At 41.3% G+C, this 27,861-nt stretch overlaps 1 protein-coding gene across 3 annotated transcripts; it reads right to left on the minus strand.

Annotated features, from left to right (window-relative positions):
• Positions 1–297: 297 nt before the first annotated feature.
• On the minus strand, positions 298–27,079 carry relt (RELT TNF receptor). 3 transcript variants are annotated; one of them, XM_030744524.1, is made up of 11 exons: positions 26,918–27,079; positions 12,822–12,896; positions 12,614–12,706; positions 11,943–12,127; positions 11,364–11,416; positions 10,990–11,244; positions 6,159–6,239; positions 5,612–5,690; positions 3,631–4,014; positions 2,483–2,611; positions 298–2,195 (listed from the first exon to the last, which is right to left on the minus strand). In XM_030744524.1, exons 2-11 carry the CDS (start codon positions 12,861–12,863, stop codon positions 2,192–2,194), a joined length of 1,305 nt encoding a protein of 434 aa, XP_030600384.1. In that variant the 5' UTR covers positions 12,864–12,896; positions 26,918–27,079; the 3' UTR covers positions 298–2,191. The 3 variants fall into 3 exon arrangements, with proteins under 3 accessions (XP_030600384.1, XP_030600386.1, XP_030600385.1); XM_030744526.1 differs by lacking the exon at positions 26,918–27,079 and adding an exon at positions 26,662–26,676; XM_030744525.1 differs by lacking the exon at positions 26,918–27,079 and adding an exon at positions 14,356–14,531.
• Positions 27,080–27,861: the final 782 nt, after the last annotated feature.

Consider the following 27,861-nt stretch of genomic DNA (forward strand, 5'->3'; position numbering starts at 1 on the left):
TAAAAGAAGCTTCATACACTTGATCAAAATATTTGCAACCAGCACCAAGTACAATCTGTGGAAAGAGCATGTAGTTGCAATGCTGTTTAATCCCATGAGAATTGTCTCAATTTAATTTATGTAATCAGCATTCCTTTGATCTACAGTCGCCACTAGGGGGTGACACTAGCCAACATGTTGACTACCCTTTTTTTTTTTTTTACTATTTTATAGCCAAACTTACACAAACCTCAAGTCTCACACACTCACCATCTCCAAACACTACAAAACCACACAGCAACACAACACCAAACCAGATAGCATTTAAAATACCCCTTTATTTTAAAAACATCATACGCTCGCACTTATATAATATTATATAAACACAAGCTACAAAGTTGATGAGATGACTGTTTTAATCCTTCCTTCTTTCCAGCAACACTTCAGCTTGAAAACATTTTATGATAACCGTAGCCTGAGTGAAAATATTACTAAAAACAGATCAAAAGAAAACATGTAACACAGCCAATAAATACTCTTCCCTCCAGACATGCTGTCATATTCCTTGTCACAACATAATAAGAAAAATATGAAAATGAGTAAAGAAAAAAAAAACCCCATCTATGATTATAATACATGCTCGAAAACCCACAAGGATGTAAACTAAAGCCAACTGAGCTCGCATGACTTTGAGGCATTTCAACCACTAATTCTCTGCAGCCACTGGTGGGTTTATTTAATTAAACGATCAAAAATAAATAAATGTGTGTGTGTGCGCGCGTGTGTGTATTTATATGTAAGTGGTTTCTCTGAGTTATGAAGATTGCATAACTACAGTCTGGCTGTGTGTACTGCGAGTTTGTTCATAAATAGAATAGAAAACTGTCAGAGCAGAAGAAAAGCACCCAAATGGCAGAAAAATTATAATGTTAAATGAATCCTGCAGTTCAGCCTTCGGGTCTGTGCGTGGTAGTGTGATTATAGTTGTTTTGTTTTATGGTAAACTACAAATGTCACTCACTGGTGCAGTGCAGTTGTCTTTCCCATTACAAGGGATCTAATGTACCACCTCACACATCCTTTAAATTTATAAAACGCTGTTTCTCTAAACCCACCCATATTTACATATGTACAGTCATTTACATATTGTCTTCTACAAAAGCGAGATCTACCTCTTTACTGACAACAGCAGCTGGGAACAAGCTAAAGGACTGCAGTGCTATTAAAAAGGCTCTCGTACGGTCTGAGGAGACACTCTTGGAAAAAAAAATTGATCCTCAAAAATGTACTTTTTCGTTTGTTTTTTTTAAAGAAGGTATTAATGCTGAGCCTGGGTAAGTGTACATCTCAGCAAATCTTCTTTAACTCTCAGGTTTTACTTCAGTGAGTGCAGCAAGTGTGTTCAGACTACATTCAACCCCCTCAGCTCACCTGCAGTTTCTGTGCGAGCAAAAGCAAAAAGAGTTTAAAAAAAAAAAAAATACAGTTGAAAACACAGAATTATAATGAGCTGAAAACTTGCTGTTTTGCAATAATGAAGTATCAAATGAGCCAAATCATTTATATTTATTTTGCTTATTGTCTCACTCATGTGCTCATTTATGTTGCAGACCTCGGGTTGATGTTTTCTTCTTTTTAAGGTGCGTTCTTATGAAATATTTTATTTGTATTTTTAAGCCAGCAAAATAGTCCATTGTGCTCTTTTCATTTCACTGCACACAGGGAAGACTAGGGTATTTTAAGGTGTAACCACTGGTGAGTGTATATATAAATTTACAAGTGAGTATGAGTTGTACCCTTTTGTATTTTTGTTCTTTTTTTTTTATATGGAAGCACCAGTAAAAAAAAAAAAAAAATAAAAAGTTTGGGAGTGAATTTGTGTATAACGCACACTTCCCTCCTTCTAGTGTCAGTTATTGTTAATACATCCTTGCATGTCTTCAAAAGGCTTTTCAAACCCGTTTCTCTTTGGATGCAGCCGTGATTCCTCTGAAGCTGCGTCTGATACGTCTATAATACAATAATCTGTTTATGTAATAATAAATACAGTTATATTCCTCTTATTGCATTATTAGAAACAACTACTTCCAGCAGCAGGTGGTTGTGGTTTCTCGGTGTCAGTCATCTAAAAACACCCTCCATGTCAGCGGTCAAGCTGTCGCCGGGCAATGAGGTTTTCTTCAGCGAGGTAGCAATACTGCACAGTGTCCCTTCACCTGGAAATACACATGAAAACATGAAACAAATCATTTCAAGCAGGCCCAGATTACTACTGCCAGATCGGCTCTGGCTAAATATTTAGTGTCTGCAACCAGTGAGCTGGAAACAGAAAAATTATTGTAGAAACATTCCTCGGCTAAAGTGATCATTCTGGGATTAATCGATTAATAAACGGCCAGTTGAGCCTTCAAGTGTCTCACTTTAACTGCTGTCAGTGTGCAGAGAGGAGGAAATACAAAAAAACAGAGAGACAAGAGCTTGCTGTTGCATTTGGAGATTTTACCTCCTGATGCCAGATGAGGAAGACAGGGAGAAGGACTTCCCCCCAAAGAAGGAGTTCCTCTGCTCCTGAGATGCTCTCTTGGTTTCCACTGTGCATGGCTTCTGCTCGGGGATCTGAGCAACTTGAAATCTGTGAATGGACATAAGACATAACCGTTATTACATTTAGAGCAAAAACACACCTCTGTTATGATTGCTAAAGTAACACGCATGCAGCTTCCACAAAGATTTCTATCTCAGTGTGTGCGAAGCTTAATTATTCCTTTAATAAGGTATGATTTAACTTTTCTGCAGCATTTTGAGGGTTACATAAAATCACGTTATTTGTAAAACGAAGTGTCATGATCCTGTAATGTGTGGTCTCTTTTCTGATTCCTCTTTTTGTTTCCAGTGTTTCTCTGTCTTTGCCTTCCCCTGTCTTGTCTGTATGTTAATACCTTTGTCCTCCTGGGTACTAAGTAAATGTTAATTCACATATCCACTAGCCCTCCTCTGCAAATGTCCAAACCATCTCATCTTTGCTTCTTTAACTTTCTTTCCACTGAGGTCAAGGAAAAATATAAAGAAAAAAGAAGGGAGGAAGTCATTTTTTGGACTATTCGACTGCATTATTTCCTGTTTTATTCTGAAGTGTAGGTTTCACGCATGCATCGTGCTAGTTTTATTTCCTGTTCTTTTCCCTTCTTTGTGATTTTCCGGCCCACTATCTTTGTTTTCACCGTTTGCCGATTCCTTCCCCTGTGCTTTGTATCCTGTTGTGTAATCAGTCCCTTGCGTGTACTTATAGTCCTGCCTTTCCATGTGTCCTCTGTCAAGATGTCTGATTTTACTCTCAGTGTTGACTTGTTCTCTTCTTTGGACTTTCTTTCTGTCAATAAAGGCTCCTCTTTTCATTACTCTGCCTACCCCTGGGTCCTCTCCACTGCCTTCACAACACTTGATAACACGGACCCTGGAAAATCACGGCTGTGATGTAAGATGTGAGATCTCCGTTTTACTGATGCGAGTGCATTAGTGGAGGAATATCTTTCAAATCCATGACTTCAGGAAAGCATAACTATGTCAAATTATGTCTGTGAACAGTGCATACGTGCATGTACTTAGCTTGATATTGTCATCACTGCTATAAACAATATAAAGTAGACTTACCTTCCCACAGACAATACTGTGAGCTCTCCCTCCTTTTTCTCCTTCACTTCACTTCCTTCCATCTTTTCCTGTACAGTTTTTGGCACAGCAGCTTGTTTATGGTGTGTGTTCCCACACTCTCCACCCAGAAGGGGGCTCTTCTGCTGGTCAGAAGATGTGTCCAGAGAGGGCAGGATGAGACTCTGGGGGGGCTTCAGTGGATCTTTGAGAGAATCCAGGGGTGGAATGAGAACAGGGGGCCATTTTTTCTGGGCGCAACGGGTGCAACGGTAACCGTGTTTGGGGGCCAGGCCGGAGAGGCCGGAGATGGTGTGGAGGTGGGACTGATGGGGACAGAGTCTGGGAAGGGAGCGGAATGGGGATAAGGGAGACAGCATTGGGAACCTGGGAGGGGAAAAGAGGGTTTTCAGATGTTGAAATATCCAGTTTAGTAAAACCCTACAGAAGCATCGTAGATAGGCCATTTAGACTAGTCATGGTAGGAAAAGTGCTGGTTATAAAACTATGTAAAATCTATGAAGTAAAACCCAGTAATAACTGAGGTAACTTTACACACATGACTCATTTTTTTCCCCCACTGCATTTGTCAAATAATACTACCCAGGATTTACTATGAACACCCTTATTTTCACAAAAACACGCTTCCCATCCCTAATCTTGGTCTTGGACATGGTCACTGCTAGAATATGGCACAGAAGAGACAGAAATATTGCATATCAAAGAGTCCAAAGCTCCAAATATGTCCAATCACAACCTCTCTCTCGCTGCTCTGTGTCAATATAAAACCATTTAACAACTAAAATCTACAGTTTCATCTGTTAGTATAGAGCTCTTTGGTTTGTGTCTTTCTATTGTTCACTTTTTGTGTTTTTGCAGCGTAAGGCAGAGCTAAAGAGACGAGCGCTGTATGGCTGACTTACAGCGAACCCAAATAACCTCTGCAAAACCTCCCACCACACACATGCAGATGCTGATCTGAAAGCTTTCCAGAACTATCTGCACATTCAGTGTGTGTGTGTGTGTGTGTGTGTGTGTGTGTGTGTGTGTGTGTGTGTGAGAGAGACAGAGCGAGTGAGAGAGAGAGAATGTTCTCGAATCAAAAGATCACATGTGACAGAGAACCACTGAGCAGCAGCACACTGCCGCAGGCCCCAGAGGCTTCTCACATACTGATATAAATTAGATCTAATTGTCCTGATATAATATTTTAGTCATTCTTTAAGAGAAGTCATGGTGGTGCAGAATCAAGAAGATAGGACAGTTTGTGAAAGTGAGAAATTATGATTCAGGTGAAAGTAGCACTGATATCAAAGCAAAGGTCAAAGTCCTGCGGTGCAGACTGAGGCATAAAACAGCATTTTAATGAGCATCTTAGATTAAATTCTGACAACTTAAGCAATTTTAATGGCTTGTCTTACAACCCCAAGTTCTTACCACAAAATACACTCGGTCATGTAAAATGTGTGACTTTAAGCTGTGTGACAGACTCATGACTAGACGGCTGGAAATTGAGTGAGCAGCTCATTTCAAACCTCCAGGAGTTAGTCACTGCCAGCTATCAGGCCTCCTGAGGAAATGTAGCCTACGCGGTCATGTTGTCTGCTCCTAAGTGAACGTTTTCTTTAAGTTCAGCATTCCTTTTGTTTTAGTTTAAGAGTTTAAATGACCAGATTGAACAATTACAATATTAACATGAGAGTAGAATATGGAATTATAACCCTATAAACAATGGTTGCATTTCATTGTCAAGTTTGGGTCTCCATGCTCAGCGCAACGTATGAAACTGTATTTGCTCTGTCCTGTTTCCATCTATAGAACCCGCAGCACACAGACACACATACACACACTCTTTTCTCTTGGTGAGAGCCTGTCTTTCTCTCTCAAACTTCCCCTTTGCCATCTCGTTAAGTGTGACCTTGGGCAGCATGACTGAGCAACTGTATCTGATGATTTGTGGTTGTGTAAGTGCGCGCGTGCTCACTTGATTGACGAGCCCTTGCTCGTGGCCATCTCTTTGGTCTCGTACTCCAGCAGCAGTTCCTCCAGCGCAGCAGCATTTTCTGAAGCAAACACACATAAACATTTAGCTATAATGCCAACTAGTCAAATTAGTTGGGGGGGGGGGGGGGGGGGGGCTGTGGGCAAAGCTGACAATCACGTTTGCTGTTTGTTAGAGTTTGTCCATTGGCAAATGATTAAAAATCTATTTAAAAAGTCATTGGTTATTATGGTTTAATGAGTTAGCATGAAATAAAATTACACCCATGTCTCCTGTGTTCATAGATTCAGTATGAAGACATTTCTCATTTCTAATATACTATAAAGACCCCCCCCCCCCCTCCCCCCTGCCCACACCCCAAGTTTTGGTATGAACCAACAGTCTGGGATGGACAGAAGAACAGTTGCTGAGCAGGCCACAACAGACACATGTTTTGTGTGTAAATACTGTAACAGCACCGCTGTCTTGTGTAGCCATGAGTGATGAAATGGCTCTAACCACTAACTGTGACATCACTGCTGGTATTTACCTTTCTTCTCAGTAATGAGACGAACCAGAACACTGATGGTGTCTTCATTCAGGTCATCGGATATGTAGGGACAACTGTTACCTAAAGTAAGACAGAATTAGTGTTAAAAGACATTTTTCCAGTATTGTATGTATAGATACTGCCTTCTTGGTTTCTAGATTTAGTATAATAACTTATTTTTTTCTTTATGGAATTTCATATGCATAGCACAAATATATGTTAAACATATATTCTTAAATTTTAAATTTGATTTCAAAGTAACACTATATGGCCTCAGTTATACCAGATCCAGCCCGGTCACAGTACAGCCCCCTGCAGGATGGAGTATTATACTGGCGACCAAGTCAGAAAACACTTTTTCTGCTTATAACTTTCATTTTAAAGGGAGACATTGCATAAGTTTTAACAGTGCTCTTGGGACATTATGAGACTGATAAGGATGGATGTGGATGACAGAATATCAGAGAATAGATATGCCTCCATGGCAACCTCCCCACCTCCCCCCAGTCCCCAAATAGCACAGCATAGTGAGGCAGCTGAGAGGAGCGTAATGATGGCAAAGGGGGGAGAGGAGGAATAGCTCACTCAGCAGTTATGCATCGTTCATCATTGCTGAAGCACACTGAACTCTGTGTGTGTGTGTGTGTGTGTGTGTGTGTGTGTGTGTGTGTGTGTGTGTATTGTGGTGTGATGTATCAGACCTGCAGTGCCAGGTGACTATGTGTGTGTTACAGTGCAAAATGTGACAATACAGATACCAAATGCGACTGCGCGTGTGTATTTCTGTCTTTCTTGCATAAGAAGCATTAGGCTGTTGTTGGACCGTAACAATAGCCGTGTCTCCACAGTGCCTGTTGCTATGTGAGGATAACAGCATCAGTTTGACAGGGTCACACTTGCTCTCTTTCATTCAAACCTTCAACAAAGTCATATCTTGACATGGCGTCAAGTTTCACATTTAACTGTGAAAATACCTCCTACCTCTCGTTATGCATTTCTGGTTGTTTTACTCCTTGTCTTTGTCTTCACATCTCTACTTTTCCCTGAGTGTCTTCCACCTGTGCCCTGCTTCTTTCACTGTGTTCCACATCTCAGTCCCTCATGCAGTCCTGGTTGGTATCCAACTTAGTTTTTGCAGCTTTTATTGTATTTTTCTTGTATTTTTTTTTTTAGTTATCAGTTTAACAATTTGTTTCCTGTATCTGCATTCAGGTTCTCTTTGTAGAACAATAAATAGCATTACAGTCTAACCACTGGCCAGAGGGAGAGCCGACTCTGAAATAAACACATCAGCGTGGGAACAGGTGAATAGAACACGTGTCGCCTGCTCGAAGGCTTGTCAGAAAGGATATTCATGTGTTGAACTTACAAATAAATTTTTACAGTAAATAATTGCTCTTCAATGGGTACTGCGTAGAACTGTCTATATTTTATATATGAAGTTTATTTAATTCAATATTGACAAAGATATCTGACATAGGGAATACAGGAAAATCAGACAGCTGAGAGAGGAAGGACTGATGGAAAGATTGATGACAGTGATTAAAAAAGACATTATAAATGAGATATGTCCCCAACTACTAAACACTTGACCTTCTTTGCACATTAGCGGGCTAATTCTGTTGACCACTGTTGACCTTGGCAAAACATTTGGATCCTAATGAGGCCCAATAACCTTGGGCCTCTGGTATCTAAACTGTTTTACTCTCAGATTATGTATTCATAAAAAAAATTTTGTTAAAAAAGAAAACAAAGGGCAATAACTCCAGTATAAGAGGATGCAGGATTATGATTCTTGTGCTTTGCAGTTGTACTCTTCAATATGTATCTATCCATCAAGTTTGAAGTCAATAGGTTGAACGGATACTGAAATACTGAAAGCGTGATGGACAGACAGATGGACAATGGAAAATTGATCCTTTGGTGTCTCACTGCCTCTCGGCAGGTGACACAAAAAACTGAATTACACAGGTGGGAAAGAGACAAAGACAGGAAGTATAACAAACTACCAAAGCAAAAGAGGAAGTGGCACTGAAAACAAGCAGAAGCAAATGCAGACATGGGAAAGACTAAAAAATGAATGACAATCCTTCACGGTTTCACTACATTAAGGTGTGACACATATTTCTATTTGTTAAGTATAAGCTTCTGATTTTTTTAAAAAAAAGTTTTTGTTTGCATCCAAGTTTACTGTACATGCAGCAGTCTTTTGGTTGACACTGCAGCAGCTCACCTCTACCTTTCCCTGTGCTCTCATGCTTGAGCAACTACATAGTTGAAACTGAAGTCAAAATTAAAGGTCACTGTGCTCTCCAGTGAAACAAACTGCTCTCAGTCCTGCACAGTCAGAGTTACCGTCGCAGAATCTGGTTTTAGCCCTGCCGAGCTAAGCTTAGTCTTGCTAAAATTCGTCCCCATGGGTGTTTCCTCTCACCTGGGATGATGAGAAAAGTGCTGGAGTAGAAGGTTCCTCTAACCTTAGGCCAGTCGGGACTACAGCAGACAGACAGGCAAGTTCACTGCGACAACAACTGTTACATAACAACAAGAGAGCCCTCAGTGCTTTATTGCTACGTCCCCAGATGAAGCCTCTTACTTTACCGAGCTTCTTTCTAACTCCCTGTCTATATGTTTCCTCTTTTGCCCTTCATCTTTCTCACCAACAAGCATGCACTCACTTTGCCCCATGGCATCATCTGCCCTCAAAGCATGCTGAAAGTCAGACTTGAATGTGACTTGAAACTGGATCACTCGTTCTTACGTTACAGTTGGAAAAAGTTGGAATTCGGCTTATTAAAGTTGATTATGTTCTGATAATATTTTTCACTGGCATATTCTTTCTGTTCTGCAATGCAAAATGTGGACATCAACTCAGTTTAAATTAAAAGCAAATCACTATCCACTTTGCTTCTATCAAACTTGCCCTGCGTGCCAAGATGCAACTTTTCAGGTCAACTTTGCAATCTAAATAAAAATGAACTACCATTTTTTTGTTAATGGGATAGGAGAAGAAAAGAGGAAACAAAACAATCCAGAAAGAATCAAGGAGAAAGGACCGAGGAGAAGAGGAGACAGAAAAAATGAAAAAGACATAAACAATGAGCCGAGGACCCAATTGAATTATTGATCTGACTGAGAAAGGAGAGATGGATTCATGTATCATGTTCGGATGAGAAGAGAGGGACGTGTTAGAGAGCCAAGAAACTGGATCGATGGAGAGTAGAAGGAATGATAAAATAGCAGCAGAGGGATGGTGTTCAGGGAGTTTCCCTTCAGGTGCAGAAAGCTTTAAATTTCACAACAAGGCGCACAGAGAGAAAGGAACCAAGGCAACACTAAAACAAAGAGGCAGAGAGCACAGACTGTTGTTTTTGCCCCTCCACAGATCACCCTAGCCTCCACTAACTCCACTACACAGTCATAGCTATATATACTGTTACAGCTTAGAGGCAATAAATTGCTCTTCCATGCACAGCGGGACCTAAAAAATGCAAAAAAAGAAAGAGCATCTAGTAGAAGGAATTATTCAGCAAACACTTTCTTGACGTGACACGTGCTGTCACAGTCTGATCTGTCGAGGGTGCAGCTGTGCGCTGACGCTCCTGATTCTGTGCAGCTTTCCTAAGAGCCTTGCACCATCAGGTGAGCGAAGGAAAAGCCAGCTTAGCCTTTAAGTCTGTTAATGCTTGTGCACCGAATGACTAACAAACTGCCAGTCATGCATGCTGTCTGACTGCTACGGTAAGCAGACCCCCTGTGCAAACGTGCAGTCTAATGCCTGGTGAAAACACAAAGTAGGTTACGGTAGAGTGCGGCAAGTTCACTCCATCAGTGTGTGCGGTTTGTGTCATAAATGCAGGTTGGCAATTTGGCTATCTACAATCTGTAAAAGTACAACTGATTATTACTCCATGCTCCTCATTGCACTCCCCCCCCCCCCCCCCCCCCCCCCCCCCCCCCACCCCCCACCCGCCCACTCCACCCCCATTATATGACACAAGTGAATAAAATAAAAGCTGCTTTGAGGTGTGTGCTTCCTATGTGAAACCTAACAGGCACAGTACATCCAGTACAATACAAGCATGAAAGAAAGAAATTTCTCTATTGCATGCACAGAAAAAGAGGAAGAAAGACATCTCCTAAGTGAGTGCTCCCTTAAAGGACTTGGTTGGGTCATAGGGTGAAAAAAAGAGTAAGTACTTCAAGATACAACTGAACACTGTAAGAAACAAGACAATCCCAACAACAGAGAATGTCTTTCTTTCTCTAAGCCCTCTTGGATTGATGTCTACCTCTCTTTCAATTAATGCCACCCCCCCTCTGTATCCCTTTCTTCTTCTGCCCTCCCCATCTCTTTTTATACTTCTTTCTGTGTTGACGCACGGCAGCTTCTCTGACGTCAGCGGGCGAATGAGTTGATGTGAACCCCCCCGAAATAGGAACATTACAATAAAACGATACCTGCTTAGCAAACCACAGCATGCAATGACCCCTGCAATGTCAAAGTTTAAAGCTGCTGAGACTTTTTAATAAAAAAAAAAAGCCTCCCATGCAGACTTGCGTGCAGTCACATCACAAAAATATGGGGACTGAGGCCACATGCAGAGGCACTGCCCTTTAGGCTTGGCTTGGCTCTGCCGTGACTCCTGACAACACTTGACCACATCGTGTGCACGCCCGTGCGCTAATTTGGCATTTTTATGGGCAAACGTGACAACAACCTGAACTTAAATGCTAGTTTCAGTAATCCCTCGCCTGGCCACTCTATTTTCTAACTTTTCTATTTTGCTCCCATTTTTCTCATTTTCTTGTAGTTTTTCCATCTTCTCACCTTCTTTCTGTGCTGTGGCAGCCTCTTCATCTCCTCCCTCCTTCTCACCGGTGCAGCGGTATCCCTTTTTCTTTAGGATGTTGCAGATGAGGATGCCCAACAGGCCCATCACGCAGAAGACAGGCACCAGGGCAAACACAGCATACTCTGCTGTCTTTTCCTCAGCGCTGCGCACCACTGTGCTGTTGGCTGGCCCTCCTGCTCCACCGGACTGACCTTTACCCACATTACGGGCCACTCTGTTATGCAAGTCACCTGAGAGAAAAGAGAGAAAGAGCACAAGAAAAAGCTCAGAGAGAGCGATAGGAGGTAATGGCAGAAGTCAGTTCGCTAAAAGCAAATTAAGACGCGGTAAGCTGCAGAAGCATGCTTACTTTTCACACAGGGACTTTGAGTGGAAACTTGCCCTGCGGCAGAGGAGTGAAACCTGTAAATGGGTGAGAAAGAACCAAAAAGAGCATAATTAGAGAGACGGATGAAGAGAAAAACATGAGGGGCTGTTTAACAGTGAAAGAATGAATCAGCGGTCTTAGCCTGTGGCATGTTATGTCCAGTGGTGCCTGTTCTTGATGTTGCCCGCCCATTGTGGTGAATGACACGCTGTGTTTGTCCCTGCACTTGTGTGTGTGTGTGTGTGTGTGTGTGTGTGTGTGTGTGTGTGTGTGTGTGTGTGTGTGTGTGTGTGTGTGTGTGTGTGTGTGTGTGAGAGAGAGAGAGAGAGAGAGAGAGAGAGTGAGTGAGTCACTGTGTGTGGCTGCTTTCTTGTTTTTTTTCTTTTTTTCTTTTTTTGAGACAGAGAAATTAGCGGGATTTAATTTAGAACAAATAAAAGTTTACAAGTTACAATATTGAAGGAAAGCCCCATTAATGTCCACCCTGCAGTTGGATAGACCTCTTTCTGGATTAGCAAGCACACAGGTAGACCACCACAGACACAGGCCGGCAGTTCTCACCCAGTCAGACAGTCACCACAGACGGCATCTGAGGTCGCGTTGCCAGAGGCTGCAGCCTTTCGGCCAAGGAGCTCGCAGGAGGTGTGTGGTCGGCAAAGCTCGGCATCCAGTGCATCTGAAAAGGTTCCAGCTGGGCACAACTGGCAATGCACTTCCTCAGCTGGACTCTGGATCTGCTCACAAGCCTTACAAGAAAGAAAAAAAAAAGTCAAACGTCTGGCAGAAGAGGCTTAAAAAGAAAATGTAGCATCCTTCTGGTGCTGTTGTATATTTAGAGTTGGGAGGCAGCAAAGAGCTGACTGCTTTAATTTTAAATCTTGCTTCTGTGTTAAGTGGAACTAAAACAAAGATAATGGAACACTTACAAACCTTTGGCAATATTTATGGACTAATGAGAAGAATAAGTTCATTTGTGTTGACTGTGGTGACCAATACAGATAAGGTAAGGGAGGAGCTGAATATGTAATTTGAAAATAAACTGTGGGTCTCTGGTCAGAGGGATTATTAGAATTTATTGGGTCTGATATGTTTTCAAGCTCTACACTATAGAAAGTAAGGAGGAATGCTACCCCTTGAAACAAGTGTATTTATAACAGGTAGGGAGGAGACAGCTTGTAAAATAAATAACAACACAAAAGTTGTAAAAATTTTATTAGAATTTGTTGTCTCACCTTGGAAGGCTCCTGGCCTGCGTTGCATTGCAGACACACACACCCTTCCCTCCACCAGCACTGCACTGCTGCAGTCCCTCCACAGCCAAACAGCTAGAGGATACACACACATACAAACACGCACACACTCATGAGTTAGTGGAGGTACACATACTTGTGGATACATTCTTCTTTTTGCATTAAAAAAAAAAAAAGCAACAAGAGTTACCATGAAAAGGACAAGAGCTGAGCAGCAAAGGTGGTTCCTCATCTTCTTCAATGTATTCTTCTATGTACATATGATCTAAAGAAGAGACGGATGAGGGGTTAATCACAAACCATGACGAGGATACAAGGATACATGCCAGCAGACCTTCCAACCTGACATGGAAAAATATGACATATCATAACTGACGGCTTTACAGCACTTTCCATTATGTCAGACAAACTCCACACTGGCAATGCACACTCACACAAAACCACACAAGTTCACATGGCAAAAAAAAATCAAACAAACAAAAAAAACAAAACACTTGAGTCACTTTTGCGACTTATCGGGAGCACGGTGTGACTCCTCCAATACGGAGGTAAGGAGCATGTGTGAATGCTGTAAATATCATTTATCATGAATCAGGACCTTTTTTTTTAATGCACAGAAATAGCAACAGGGATTTTCTCTTGCTATTTCTGAGCCACATGCACTGATTCACACCGCAGCACATTCATTAGACAGCGCGCGCTGACTTTCTCAAAACTTAACATTAACTGCCTCCGGGATGAGTATTTTACTGGCATTTAGATGAGTTAGAAGAAGTCTTTTGTTGCAACCAAGCAATCAAAAAAAACTAAGTGACACATCATGACAGTGGAGACAAACACATGGGGGAAGGTGAGGATGAGCAGGCTGCTTTTTTAGCAGATACTTTTTTAAAAGATTAGTAATAAATGAGTGGGTCTTTGTGCTACAGGTGACTACTGCGTTACAGCAAACCAGTGCGGTCCTCTCTACATTATCTGTCATTTATCAACTTTTGAAGCTATTGGTTTGTCAGCTGCATTTATAGTATTCTGACACGCTGGCCAAAGTCTGCTGTATTGTTACCTTGAAAAGACTGCTGAGCAGCCAACATTAAGGCTCGAGCTCTTTCTCTCTAGACTTTCTGATTTGCTTGACTTACTGTGGTAAATTTGTATGCATTCATCACGCTCAAGACTTGCTTGAGTGTGATGAATACATTTCACTAAATACATATCAAAGAAATAAATACAATTTTAAGACCAACTGTGCAAAAAAAAAAAACATGCTGAAGAAATATGTGATGAGTTGCTATTATGCAAGTAACAAAATAAAGCATGAGTATATATTAAAAAAAAAAAAATCTGGTATGCTGAGCTCTCATTTGTTGCCACAACTGAAGTAGATCATTCAATAATTTTAGAAAGATTTATACAACATAAAAGTCATTCTTGGTATATAACACTATTTCTTGCATGCCAAAGCACATGATAGCACAATGTCAGGAATTTTTTTTTTTTTTTTTATTTAGTCGAGGATTTTGTTTTCTCAGGAATGAAAAGGTGTAACTGGCAGATAGACTGGCAAAAACATAAGAAGCGTTTAGAAAATACCAAACAGAAAAACAAAAGGAAACTAAGAAACTGATAACAGGAACAAAGAAAGAGATATTGGGGAAAGATGGGGAAAGCCATCAGATAAAAAGAGAAATGGGAGAGAGAGGAGAAAGACCGAGCTGCATACTTACCCCAGACTTGCAGCTGACTGACACAGTTGCCGTGGCAACTCAGAAAGGATGCTGTGTGTGCTGCTACAAATGCTGAGTCAGGACCAAAGCCAAACTTTCTAATTTACTTTTAACTGTGCAAAAGTCCCTGCAGACGTTCGATTAAACACCCTGACCTCGGTGGAACAAATCACTTAAAAATGCAAAACTAGAAAGCTGAGAGAAGCTGTAAATCTGTAAAGTTAACACTTAGATAGTTAAATAAGTTAGACAAGTAACTGAAAACCCAACTGCACACACAAACACAGCTCTGTGAAGCTGAATGAAAAGTCCACTCTACCTGCCAGTGTCTTATAGTGCCACTCTGACCACAGACACACCCCTGACAGCCTTAGGACATGCCCCTCTTCCATGTGTGCGTGTGTGTGTGTGTGTGTGTGTGTCTGTCTGTGTTTCTGTGTGTATGCGCGTGGGTGAGTCTGCTCTGAGGCAGCACTTCACCTTCCACTACACATGAAAACATTTTGAACATTGGTTAGCCAATAAATCAACCACTCAAACCCATTCACTGGTCAACACTCACAGCACCATGTGCTGTGTGTACATTTGTGAGTGTTGACCGGTGAATGTACACACAGCACACACGTGCCAGTAAGTGTATGCTCAAGGTATCCATTTACATGGTTTTGTACACATGATGTGTGCACAAAACGACCATGTATGTGACTATGTTAAAACCATGTATGTCCGTGTCTTCATACTTCTTTATGCAGATGACACACAAACACACACATAAACATATTGAAAGCCATAGCATCCAGCCGACACCGGGCTGTGCCTTATACAAACAAGAAAATAAAACATGTAATGAGTTTATGATTTTGGTCCGGCGAGGCCCTCATGCCAATGAAAGGCTTCTGAGGCATAATTTTAAGGGGGAAGAGAGAGATAAAGCGAGGACAGAGAAACCACTAGCTTATAAAAAAACACGACGGGGCTGAAGGGCAAGGGCCGATCCGGTCGGACAGGAAGAGAAGGGAGAACGAGAGAGGGATGGAAAGAGGAGAAAGTGGCAGGGAGTGACACTGCACAAACCTCAGTCTGATAGCATGATATATATAGAAGCGTTTGTTAAAATGCCATACAGACCAGAGCAAGAGGCTAATTACAAGTCACACATGTGCACATACTGTACACACAGACACACGTGGAAACATGCACTTGCGCGCACACATGGCTGAAAAAGGGAAAAAATGATCAATAAAACGACAATGATAGAGAAAGCAAAACAAAAATGGGACCTGCAATTAAGTACCTCCTTTTTTTGGAAAGTAACAAACTGGACCGGGATAGAGGGGCAGAGGAATGTGAGGATTTCCACAAAGAACCTCGCTTGACCTCTAGAAATGAAGCAAATATGCTTCAAGCCAGCAGGGAAAGGTGAAACTGATCTATTAGAGTGATGAGATGCACATACTTTTACGTTAAGGCTCCACAGGGTTCCAAATGTGAATACAACTTTTTTAAGAGGTTTGATAAGAGATCACAGTTATATCTGAAAAAGCTTACTGCCCCCAAAGTATTTCCTAAAAGTTACTTTTCTGTTATGTAACTTTTTTTTTCCTCACTAGAAAAAAATATTTAAGCTACAGTGTGTCTGTCATTGCACGTGCTGACTGTCCACCAGCAAGTGTGTGCAGCAGCACAATGTGCATTGAAACTGTAATTAAAATACAAAATGATGTCCAAAAAGGATGTTCAAAATGAGTCTAACCACCACCCTTAGAAGTCAACCATTCACAGCCAAACAATCCAAGCTTGCAATGTCTGCATGTGATGCATTTGCATTTAAATCCATTTTGACTGTGGTTTTCTCCTCGAACCCACTACAGTAGGGACCGCCACACGTGGGACTTCCACTGGACCTGCAGGCACGAGTGCCTTCAAATAACCTTTTTTTTTTCTTTTCTCTTCTAGTGCTTCTCAGACTCATGGCATTTAGAATTTTTCACTGTATTTTAAAGGTTCAACATTTATGCATGTCTACTTTAGTTTAGAGCCAGGGTGCTCCAAGTGTCATTTATTAAATCTGTGAGCTCAACAAGAAAAGAAGTTTACGTTTCATTGATTTACAGTTCATGTCACATGAACTGTCGCTATGATACAACAGCAGCAGAACAAGGCCATCCATCCATCCATCCATCCATCCATTAGCTTCCACTTTGCCAGGCTGCAGTGGCTAAGCAGGATTTTCTAGAAGACCTTCCATAGGCGTTCCCATGCCAGTTCAGATAAATACTGTAATCTTCCCTGAAAGCTCTGGGTCCACCCCCAGGGCCTCCTCCCAGTTTAATATGAATAGAAAACCTTCAAAGGAAACTTCACCGGCATCAGCTATACTCTAAGAGCCCTCCATATGTCCAAGTTCCTCAACCCTTCTCTAAGGCTGAGCCCAGCCAGCCTATGGTGATAACTCATTTTGGCCGTCATGACCATAGGTGGGTTGGAACAAGAACACCTTCCAACTCAGTTCTCTCCTCTCTCTGATAGTCCAACCTGTCAGAACTCACACTGCACCTTCCCATCACTCGTGAATAAGATCCTAAGATACTTGAACAAGCCCACTTTGGGCAGCCTCCCTCCCCGAGTCCAGAGGGAGCACCATTTTCTAACCGTGGTCTCAGACATTTCACACTCGGCCGCAAACCATTCCAGTGCACGCCGAAGTGAAGGTCATGCTCCAATGAAGCCAACGGCACCGCATCATCTGCAAAAAGCAGAGATGCTATTTTGAGGTCTCCAAAACACCCTCCTCACCCTGACTACAGTATGTTTTAAGATCCTAACCACCAATATCACAAAGAGGAGCAACAGGCAACCCTTGCAACAATCCCAGAGCAAGATCAATGGAGCATTTCTCTTGTGCATACAGATTCTTACCTTTGATCAACACAAATGTGCCAGGAAATACCTTTTTTTTTTTTTTTTGGCTTCTGGGTTGGAAAAATGAAGCCAATGCAAAAGTGCCTGAAACCTGCATTCTATCTGAAGCTGTAGGTGCAAAAAAGACTTCCTGTCCTATAGACGTCTATGGAAAAATGGCTTTCTGACTTGACCTCTGTAAACACTTTCTTGTGTTTATGGGCTCAGTCACTCATTTCGGGTCATTCTGAATGAAAAATTAAATCTGTTTTGTAAATCTTGATCATACCATGTTTAAAAACAGAGGACTGTCTGGAGTATGCTGACTGGCTAATGACTTACAGTTGAGAAGTCATTAGCCAATGAGCAAGCAGTTTCACAATCAGACCCACACTCCTTAGTCACATCTGCTTTACTTTCTCCAAACATTCGTTATTTATTTCACAGAAAAACCACAAAACAATTCTCCAGGTATCTGACTCAAACATTTATCCTCATCTGGCTCATCAAAGACATATTAAGCTATTGCGTTAATTATGTGGCTGTGTCAAAAAGTCACCTGGAGACCTGTGTTAATGGAATGACCCAGAGAGGTCAAGAGCTGAGTTTGGAAAACTGTCTCTGCAATCAGTCCTGCAGTATAAATTAATTTCCTTTTTTGTATATTTCCCTTTTCATAGCTGGGCTTCCACGCCCAGCCAGGAAAGCCATAGCTGGAGTTTTTAGAGGGTATAGTCAGATGGATATGTGTACAGACAAAAAAAAAAAAAAAAAAGTGGGAGAAGAGAGTGTAGGAAGAGAGGGAGGATATAACAGGACATTAACACCTCTAAGAATATCCCAGCAAACACAACAAAGAAGCCAACGAGACGCCAACACCCGGGGTGCTTTCGTCATTTTATGAGAATGGATGAAAACAACAAAACAGGATAACAATTTAAAAAAAAAACACCTCAAAGGAAAGGGAGAGGAAAGCAATGACTTTTTCTAAACTTTGTAAAACAGTAATTATCCAAAGGCCTCCATGCTGTTGTTTCACACATACAAATAACAAGTTACGACAATGTCAGATGACTAGTCACATGCTCTGTTTTGTTCTGCCGAGCTGAAAATAGCAATAATAAAGAAGTAATGGCAAAGGCATGACAAAAACATGGATGTTATTCTCTTCTGTGGTGGCTTTGGAGGCGAGGACCAGTTAAATGTGTTTGAGAGCTTTTTCTGGCTCCTTGATGTCATGCTGCAGCTCAGCTGAGAAATCCTACAGGATGAAGCTGTGAAGGAAGGAAGAAACCACAAAAGAGGAAACACAAGAATGAGTGGAACTCCTCGCCTTTCAGCCCGAGGTGACTGAGCAGCGCTGGAGATCACAGGTAAACCAGGGCGAAGCCACCATGTTCCAAACAATGAGCAAGGATTTTGGTCAGCCATGGGACTCTATATCATTTTTCACTGTCAGGTCTAGACACACAAGAACATCCTAGTCATGCTGACAGATCTGCCACATTTAAGTTATTTCACCGAGGCGTTCCCTAGCAATGATGAGCAATCGTGCAATCGAGAGCTTTATTGATTGGTTGTGACGTGAAATGGGATTCTAGCTATAAATCTTGTAATTAAGACCTCCACTTGCAGCAGTCCAAACTGATTTATTTACTTTTATTTTTATATATATTTTTATTTATTAAACTTTATTTTAAAATGTTTATTCACAAATCAATTAAATACAATTTCAGACATAATTGCATATAAAATAGTCATTTGTGATTGGATTCCCCAAAAGCTACTCTTATGCATTAAGGCCTATACCTTCAATAATATACATCAAATACAAATATAATTTCAAACATACATCGTCATGCTAACCTAAACCTCTAAAAATATCCTAAAATTTCTCAAAGGATTATATAGATGATGTTAACACTAATCCAATATGTCTAGACAGTGGCACATGAAAATAGTGTAAAATAATTGGAGTGCAACCTTCAAATATAAAGCTGTTGTAGATTTTGAGAATCCCAGCCATGCAGGGCTTTTGATTAAAAATATTTGAGTAGCAGCTGTTCTTTGTTCAGTGCTTTTATGCCCATTCCAGATCTGTGGACCGCTACAGGTCACATTAAAACTCCAATCTTACTTTGCTTTATGAACAAATAAATTTGAATATGTGTTAGGTGCCATTAACCCGCTCTGTTCCAAAGGCACTGTAACAAAACTGACCCTGCACTCTGTCCCCAGCTTCTTAATAAGATGACATCCGGTACCAGTCAAAAGTTTCAACACACTCCATCCAAACTTTAGACATGTACTGTACGCACAAATAAAATTTGTGGTGTGCTATAGTGTATATTTTTGCACTTTCCCACAGAAACGTGAACCCTGAGACCAACAATACATAAATCACATCACACATTAGTGATAGTTGACTTTTCCTTCTGAGACTATCAGATTACACAATCCTGTTAAACAAAAGCAATTTTTGCATAATTAATGGTGGTGTAGTCTAGACTAGGCCCTTCTCACCAATGCCCAGAATATTGGGCAAAAAGTAACTGAACGCATGGATCATTGAGGTTTATTGAAGGGTTAGACTCATATAGTATTCCCTACTTTGTACTGTGGGACTCAATAGACTCAGGTACTTACTCTTTACTCTTTACTGCAACAGCAGTAAATTTCCATATGTTAACAATTACCAAATCTATTAATTTTAGATAATGGATTTTCAAGTTATTAATACTGTTGGAATTAAATAATAACCTCCAGTTTTTTTGTTTGTTTTTTAACAGTTCAGGCATTACCATTGGGTCAAGTTTAGTTTTTCCCCACCTTGTTTTTTAAGAAAACATCACCATTGACTTCCTGTGTCTTAAAAAACAAACATTTAACCTGGATGAAAAAAGGATGGCAGTTAAAGATTCATATTTTTTTTTTTATTAATCAACTAGTGGTTTAAAATATTTCAAGATATCTGCTTTGCAGGTAAAGTCATGCACCTACAGAGATGGACAGGTAGGTATGTGCTGCTCTGTAAGTTGAAAACTCCTGCATCAGATGAAAACTAATGCTCATGTCAGTGCATACCAAAAAAAAGAAGACTTGGATTTCCCTCTCTGTCACAATGCAGAAAGTCAACCACCAATTCCTATGCTGATAATGGCTACCTATTGTAGTCAGGATGGGGGACACCTCGCTGGGATGCATGTAAGTAGCTATTATCTTACGGTCCAAGGAGTCAAATACAATTAAAAAGAACTGAGGTGGCAAAAAAGGTTTCAGGTAATTATACTCCATTCTTCATCAGACATTTCGTGTACTGAGAGATAATGTGCACGTGCATGTCAACGACGTGATCGGAACAACCATACCCTCTGTTTGACTTCATGGAGGTGCCCATTATTGGCAAATGAAAGGCTGATTTACGCCAACACTTTCTACGTTGGTGCTCAGGCAATATCTCATTATGAGGAGTGTCACCCCTTTGCATACGCAGGTGTCGCCCCTTTGCATACGTCTGCAGACGGATGCTTTTCTGCCACTCTCCCTTTGCGTCTGTCATTCCTCCTCTGTGTCCTTTGCTCATGTTTTCCAGTGGAACTGAACACCAGCTGAAACTTACCAGGCTTCTCTTGTGTCACGTAGACATCACCAAGTTGGAACGAGAGAAGGTGAACTGACCAGAGTAGAAAAAAAAGAGGGCACCAGAGAGGGAACCAGAGAGCAGGGCAACACTACAACGTCATTTTCTGTGAAGCTACCATGGCTGAACCATGCACACAAATATTTTACCTCTTGGTGATTGCAAACAGATGCAGCATTGCATGGGAAGTCGTAAAATTGAGAAATGCTTTGGATTTTGCATAAATGGCCGCATGAAAGGAAATTTGAATATGTGTTAGTCTGAGTCTGAATGTCTGAGAGATAGCGATGTTTTGGAAGTGTTTAAGACCGTTTTGTTTTCCATTAATTTAGATTTTAAAGCGTGTCTCGTTACAAGCACGCCTAAATTGCTTAGGGAAAAAAAGTGTTTTTCACAGAGGAGACAACACTTTGCTGTTGTTTAAGCCACCAAGCCAACCACAAAGCAATTCTGGCTGCAAAACAGCCCTAAGAGGATCCACGCTCTGCTGTTTCCAGGCTTTTTCACGGGACCGGCTTGAGTTGCGAAAATGTCTACTGAGTACTTGTTTTTCAGCGCTTGCAATTTTCCCTTACATCACCACCGTCATTAACAGTGGATGTAAATCAGCTCCTCGTGTTCCAGTATTTTAAATAATGATTCACTGCTTATGCACACACGCACACTATCATAAAACACAGTTTCAAGCACACAAACATGTGAAAGCAGTGTCAAAACACTTCTAACATGTTATCTCAATTTGTCCAACAAATACAAAGGATTCAGTTAATTACAGTTAGTCACTGGGAAAAAATTGCCTCAGATGTTGAGCTCAGGTGATGAAAACAGGATTTTTATCCAGCTACCTGTATTATTCATAGATGTACTGCTCTAAGGTCATGAAAAGATAAGGGAGGTTATAATAAAGTGTTGCTTTTTTCAGCTATTGAGAGAGAAGCAAACAAGTGTCATATCTGCACAGCCGTAAACATTAGCCAGTTAGTCAGTCACTGGCCAGTTTAGTGTGTGTGTGTGTGTGTGTGTGTGTGTGTGTGTGTGTGTGTGTGTGTGTGTGTGTGTGTGTGTGTGTGTGTGTGTGTGTGTGTGTGTGTAAGAAGGCTAGGAGGACAACAGATAGTCTGACTCTGTTCAATGTAAATAAAATCTCTTCTCATCATGTTTAAGGACTGGAAACAGACAGATATAAACACACAAACACACACACACACAAACACACACACACACACACACACACACACACACACACACACACACACACACACACACACACAAGCCATTTTCACACATGAATTTCAGGCAATGTCAGGAGAATCAGGTTGTCTGAAATTGTTTTTTCACATTACATAAACCGCCTATCTGGGATGGATGGATGGATGGATAGATGGATGGATAATGCAGGAAACAAAGAGAGCAATTTCAAAATAGTGCTACAGCATACCAGTGAATTTATTAGTCATCAATACAAATCTATTTAATCAGCCAATCATGTGGCAGCAACTCAGTGCCTTTAGGCAAGCAGACATGATCCAAGACGACCCGCTGAACTTCAATGTGAGCATCAGAATGGGGAAGCAAGTTGATTTACGTGATTCTGAATGTGGTTGTTGGTGCCACTTGTGCTTGAATATTTCAGAAACTGCTGATCTACTGGGATTTTCCCACACAACTATCTCTAGGGTTTACAGAGAATTGTCCAAAAAAAGAGAAAATATCCAGTAAGCAGCAGTTCTCTGGGTGAAAATGACTTGTTTATATCAGAGGTCAGAGGAGAATGGCCAGACTGCTTTGAGCTGTAACGGTAACTCAAATAACCACTTGTTACAACCATGGTATGCAGAGGAGCATCTCTGAATGCACAACATGTTGAACCTTGGAGCACATGGGCTACAGCAGCAGAAGACCATACTGGGCCTCACTCCTGTCAGCTGAGAACATGAAACTGAAGTTCCAAGTTGCACAGGCTCATCGAAACTGGACAAAAACTGGAAAACCATTGACTGGTGTGATGAGTCTCAATTTCTGCTGCAACATTCAGATGGTAGGGTCAGAATTTGGCACAAACAACATGAAAGCATGGATCCATCCTGCCTTGTATCAGCAATTCAAGTTGTTGCTGGTGTAATGGTGGTGGTGTAGGGTGATCCATCTTCTGACAGCTGCTTCCAGCAGGATAGCACACCATATCACAAAGCTCAAATCATTTCAGACTGATTTCTTAAACATGACAGTGAGTTCACTGGAATCAAACAGGAATATTTCCAGCAACTTGTTGGATCTACAGCACAAAGAATTAATGCAGTTCTGAAGGCAAAAGGGGTCCACCCCTGGTACTAACAAGGTGTAAATAATGAAGTCTGTGGTGAGTGTACTGTAGTTTCCAACTATTGATTATAGTACTTTCAGCCCTGTCTATGTAATGTGCTGCAGAGTAGCATTACAACTGAGCAGATGGCGATGCAGAGTCAAGTGATATATTCATGTAAATGACTAACAAGCTAATGAACAATGGCCTCATCATGTTTCTTTGCATTATTAGTGTATACTAATAAATAATATACTGAGCAATGTAGCAATACCAGAATTTTTCACTTCACAAAAAGCAGTATTGACGGTATTGTTCTGGCTCTAACATGTAATGTAGATGTCTGTAATGATGCATGTCTGCTACAGTTCAGGAAGTCCAAAGGCAGAGCAGCGGCCAAGAAAGAATGAAGACTGCGAATTTTCACCAGCTCTTTTGCAATGATATGAATAACTTGTGCAGTTTTGAGCACATATTTAGAAGCCGTGTCTTATAAACGTCTATGAATGGAAGATGAAAAAGAAATCAGACTTCAATAATACCAGCAGATCTGAAAGACAGCATCATTTCACAGTCCTTTTTTTTACCCCAATATGCTGCATTCTGAGTTGTATTAATACCTCTGTAAAAGTGCTGCAGCAGACATTAAAATTCCTGCTTTGAATACTACGTTGTCATTACTCAGCGGTTGTTTTTAAATTGGGCATGTCTGTAGCACTTCTCACATAAGACGCACACGCGAACAACACTCACACAGCCACCAACTCGTGCCTCGTCACAAAGAGACTGACCCGGACATGCTGATGTGTGATTTGCTCTGGCAGCGCAAAGCCAGCGACTGGTTACTGGCGAGTTCAGCTAGCAGATTGTGGTTGCTTTTAGATTTATCTTTCCTCTTGTAGTGCTGGCTTGTGGAGCAGCAAAAAGTCTGCAATTCATTTCTTCCTGTTTTCTTAGAGCTTATTTTTAAAACTGTGTCATTAAACAGCATACAGTAGGCCGCGACAGGCAATGTAGAAGACAGAGGGGGGGGAAGGTCATGAGGGTAAGAAGGGCGAGACTGCAGCTGTCTGCCAGAAAAAGAAAGAGACACCACTGCAGGGCTTTGTAAACTTCAGATAATAAAGAACCAACACATCCGGGAAGTGATACTCTTTCACAACCAGACTTTCAAATCAGTGAGCCTGACAGACGGAAACTCTGTGCACCGTGACTTGCAGTTTGCTCACTTAATCTAAAAAAATGAAGGGCGTATATGTGTGAGGAGGCAAGCAGTTGTTATCATGCCTCTTTCCAGGTTTCTGTGTCCCCCTGTAATTATGCAATCCTCCACCAGCCTGTGTGTGTGTGTGTGTGTGTGTGTGTGTGTGTGTGTGTGTGTGTGTGTGTGTGTGTGTGTGTGTGCGTGTGTGTGTGTGTGTGTGTGTGTGTGTGTTGAGCCAGCCTGGACTGGGATCTGTGGTCCGTGCAGTGGGAATTTCACTGGCAGTGAGTTTCCTGGCTGACATTGGGAAGGCATGAGGCACGAGGGCAGAAGAGCATCGGGCAGCACTCCCAACCACTTTGGTTGGACGGATGGACAGACAGATGATGAGATTGATGGGTTAATTAAAGCTTAGGCGAGTCTTTGACTCCCACATGCACTCACGCAGAGCTCAGAGGTGAAGCAGTGCACCACTGTGTTACATGCAAATCTCCAGTTTCTTATCTGCTCTCTTAGCTGTCTGCGTACCATCAGTCTCACCTTCCAATCCCTTCTTCTCTTCTCGGTTCTCTTTCTCATTCTCATCCGTACAGTGCACAGTAAGTGTTGGGTGGGGTAGGGAGAAAAATGGGTTACACTTGGTTCAGAATAACTCCACCAACTCCTAATTAAGGAGAGCATGTGTGTAATTATAGGTGTTTTGCTGCAACTAACTGGAACACAAGCTGACTGCACAACATGACTGTTAAAAAAAAAAAAAACTTGCGTCAAATCTTACAAACATCATGTCAAAGAAGGATTAAATGTGAGCGATATATAGGTTTGTTTAAACCAGGCAAAAACACACAAGTTTAAGCCTGTGAATCCTGTTGAGAAACCAAATTAAAAAAAATTTTTATAATGTAAATCTTCAAATCTTTAACAGATCTAGCAATTTTATAACTTTCTAAACTCTCCCCCCACCCTACAAATCTGCTTTGGAGAATAATGATACCATGGTGCTGTTTTACAGTCTTTTTAAAAGACACATTTGCTGACTGAAACCTGGTCCAACACATGGCTACACAGTTCAGAGGGGTTCAAGCAGCTTGATATACTTCAGTTTTTTTAAGCCCTCGCCTTTCTACTTCCAATCAACTCCATTTTAATGGCATATATATTATATAGTTGGCTGAGCCACAAGACTCCTTAACCCCAAAGCAATAAGCCACTGGATGGATTTCAGCATCTCCCCACTCTGCAGCATGGTCTTTCATAATGAGCTGTGAAAGCAGATGACAGGAAACAGGAAGTCTGTCTTCCCGTAACATCACATTGAGCAGTGACAAGAAGGCACCGATGAATAAACTTTGCACAGCCAGTGAAAATCTCTCTTTAAAATGACTGCAATAACTGTAATAACATTGAGACTGGTGAAGCCGTGTATGGCCCTCTTCTGGTGGCAATGTGTGCACATGTGTGTGAATAAAGTCGAAAGCCTCTTAGTGATACAAGCCTGCAGGAATTTGGATTCGGACAATGCAACCGCTCTGCCAAAGATGACAGGCTCATCTCGGGGTGTGCGTGTGTAAGCAGGGAGATGGCCCTCCTTGCTCATTGTGGTAGGCTCCTTACGCAGCAGAACATCATGCCAAAACCACTGAAGTGCGGTGTAGTATGTGATAGTGATAAGAGACGGCTTAAAATAAGCAGTTACTGGAGCAAACACTCCAAAAGTGAAACTGTCTGAAAGACGCGGTAATAAATAATTTGGTATGTTTGCGGTTTCCTTTTTCTGTTAAGCTATTTGTGCAACTTGCTAGAAATCTGTACGCAATTTAATTGTCTTAATTGCCTGCCTCTCATTACCTAATAGGAAAAAGATATGTAGGTATAGTCAGGACCTCATTGAAAAGCGAGCAGGAGAATCCTACAGGCAGTGAGGTCATCACGCACCCATGACAGTACGTCAAGCATGCGCTCATTCTCCTAGAATTCTGCTGTGTGCTACACATGTGGCTTCACAACTACCGTGCCTATTCACGTCAATTAAATATTCAGTGAGTATTCATTTTCCTGAAGATGAATATTCAATAAGGAGGCTATCGTAAATTATCGTAAATTTCAGTATACGAACACCCAAGTAACACCAGCCCGCTACAAAGGTTATTTCACTATAAAAGTTGAATGTTTATGGTAAATAAAATGAACACAAACACAGTATGTGCAGACACACGTATCTAACTCCATTATTTCATTCACAACATGTTCTTCTCAAACCTTCAACCGTTCAAGACCAACAGCAGGAACTTCTTCGCCCAAACGCGCGTGTCTAACCTACCGGTATGCGCCATGTACCGGTAAAGTCATGAACACAATACCGCCGTGCGTAAAAGTGGTCAGTACGGCAACACCGGCTTAGTGGCGAGAGAAGCTCCACACGAGTCTGGCACAACTTAACTACCGGCTTCAGCAACCATTCAGGTTCTTCCCCCTTGTTTGTTTGTTTGTTTGTTTTAAAAGTTGTTTGACTTACCGGTTTGGTGAATAAATGGCGTTCAAATCAGTGTTCAGAATCGAGCATCATCGGCTTCAGAGGAGTAAATTAGCAGGTGTAATTAAAAAGCTTGAGAATGGATGGAAACCACAAAGCCGGTGGTAATGTTCCCCCCCTCTCACTCTCAGGCTCCTCTGTGTGTGTGAATAGGCACATAAACACTGAGCTGGCTCTGTGTGAGCTCACAGTGCGTCACCGCTGCAAGCTGAAACCCCCGTCAGTGTGTGTGTGTGTGTGTGTGTGTGTGTGTGTGTGTGTAAACCCCTTCTGCTGTTGGTCGTATAGGCAACAGCCACCTGTGGCTCACAGCCTGGCGGATTGAGACCCAAAGTGTTTAAAGCTTAACAACCTAAAATAAAAACAATGCATATTAAAACAAATATTACACATTCAAAAGAAGAAGCGGAAGTTTTCAATTTAACTCATTACATAAGTTTATCTTATGACATTTTTGACCAAGTCTATTTTTAGATGCTTTAAATCTAGTCCATATCACACCACAAAACTTTAAGGCCAGCAAGGGTTCATTTCCTAAACAACAGTACAAGCCCAGGAAAATATTTTAATGCCAAATTATTATTGCTCATCCTCTCTAAATAAATTCAGTAAGTAATATTCAAAGGGTAAATTTTTAGATTTTCTTGGATTCTGCCAGAGTAGTTTTGAAGGATTCACATTCAAAATAGTGACTAACAGTGCCACTAAGTGTAATATTGTCTTATATTGTCTTGATATTGTATTATGGAGAGCACATATGCTTGAAACCTTAATTTTATATGGTGCATGAAATAGATCAAACTGAAGCCCAGCAGTGACCAAGCTTTTTTTCTTTTTTTACTTCCTGCATGTTTTCCACAGTCAAGTGAGTTTGCCATTGCCATGGATTGAGAGGGTGCCGTCCAAGAAAGAAGCCCCGGTTACTA

Source organism: Archocentrus centrarchus, chromosome 13 (genome assembly GCF_007364275.1).
Source record: "Archocentrus centrarchus isolate MPI-CPG fArcCen1 chromosome 13, fArcCen1, whole genome shotgun sequence".
Taxonomy (NCBI): domain Eukaryota; kingdom Metazoa; phylum Chordata; class Actinopteri; order Cichliformes; family Cichlidae; genus Archocentrus; species Archocentrus centrarchus.

What these genes read in the sequence shown, in the direction of transcription:
- relt (XM_030744524.1), bottom strand. Translation starts at nt 12,863, where the DNA reads ATGAGGAACCACCTTTGCTGCTCAGCTCTTGTCCTTTTCATG. An exon ending in TGTGGTGACTGTCTGACTGG is followed by an intron (nt 11,417 to 11,942) that starts GTGAGAACTGCC and finishes ACCCATTTACAG; the next exon opens with GTTTCACTCCTCTGCCGCAG. An exon ending in AGCAAGGGCTCGTCAATCAA is followed by an intron (nt 4,015 to 5,611) that starts GTGAGCACGCGC and finishes TTCCCCTCCCAG; the next exon opens with GTTCCCAATGCTGTCTCCCT.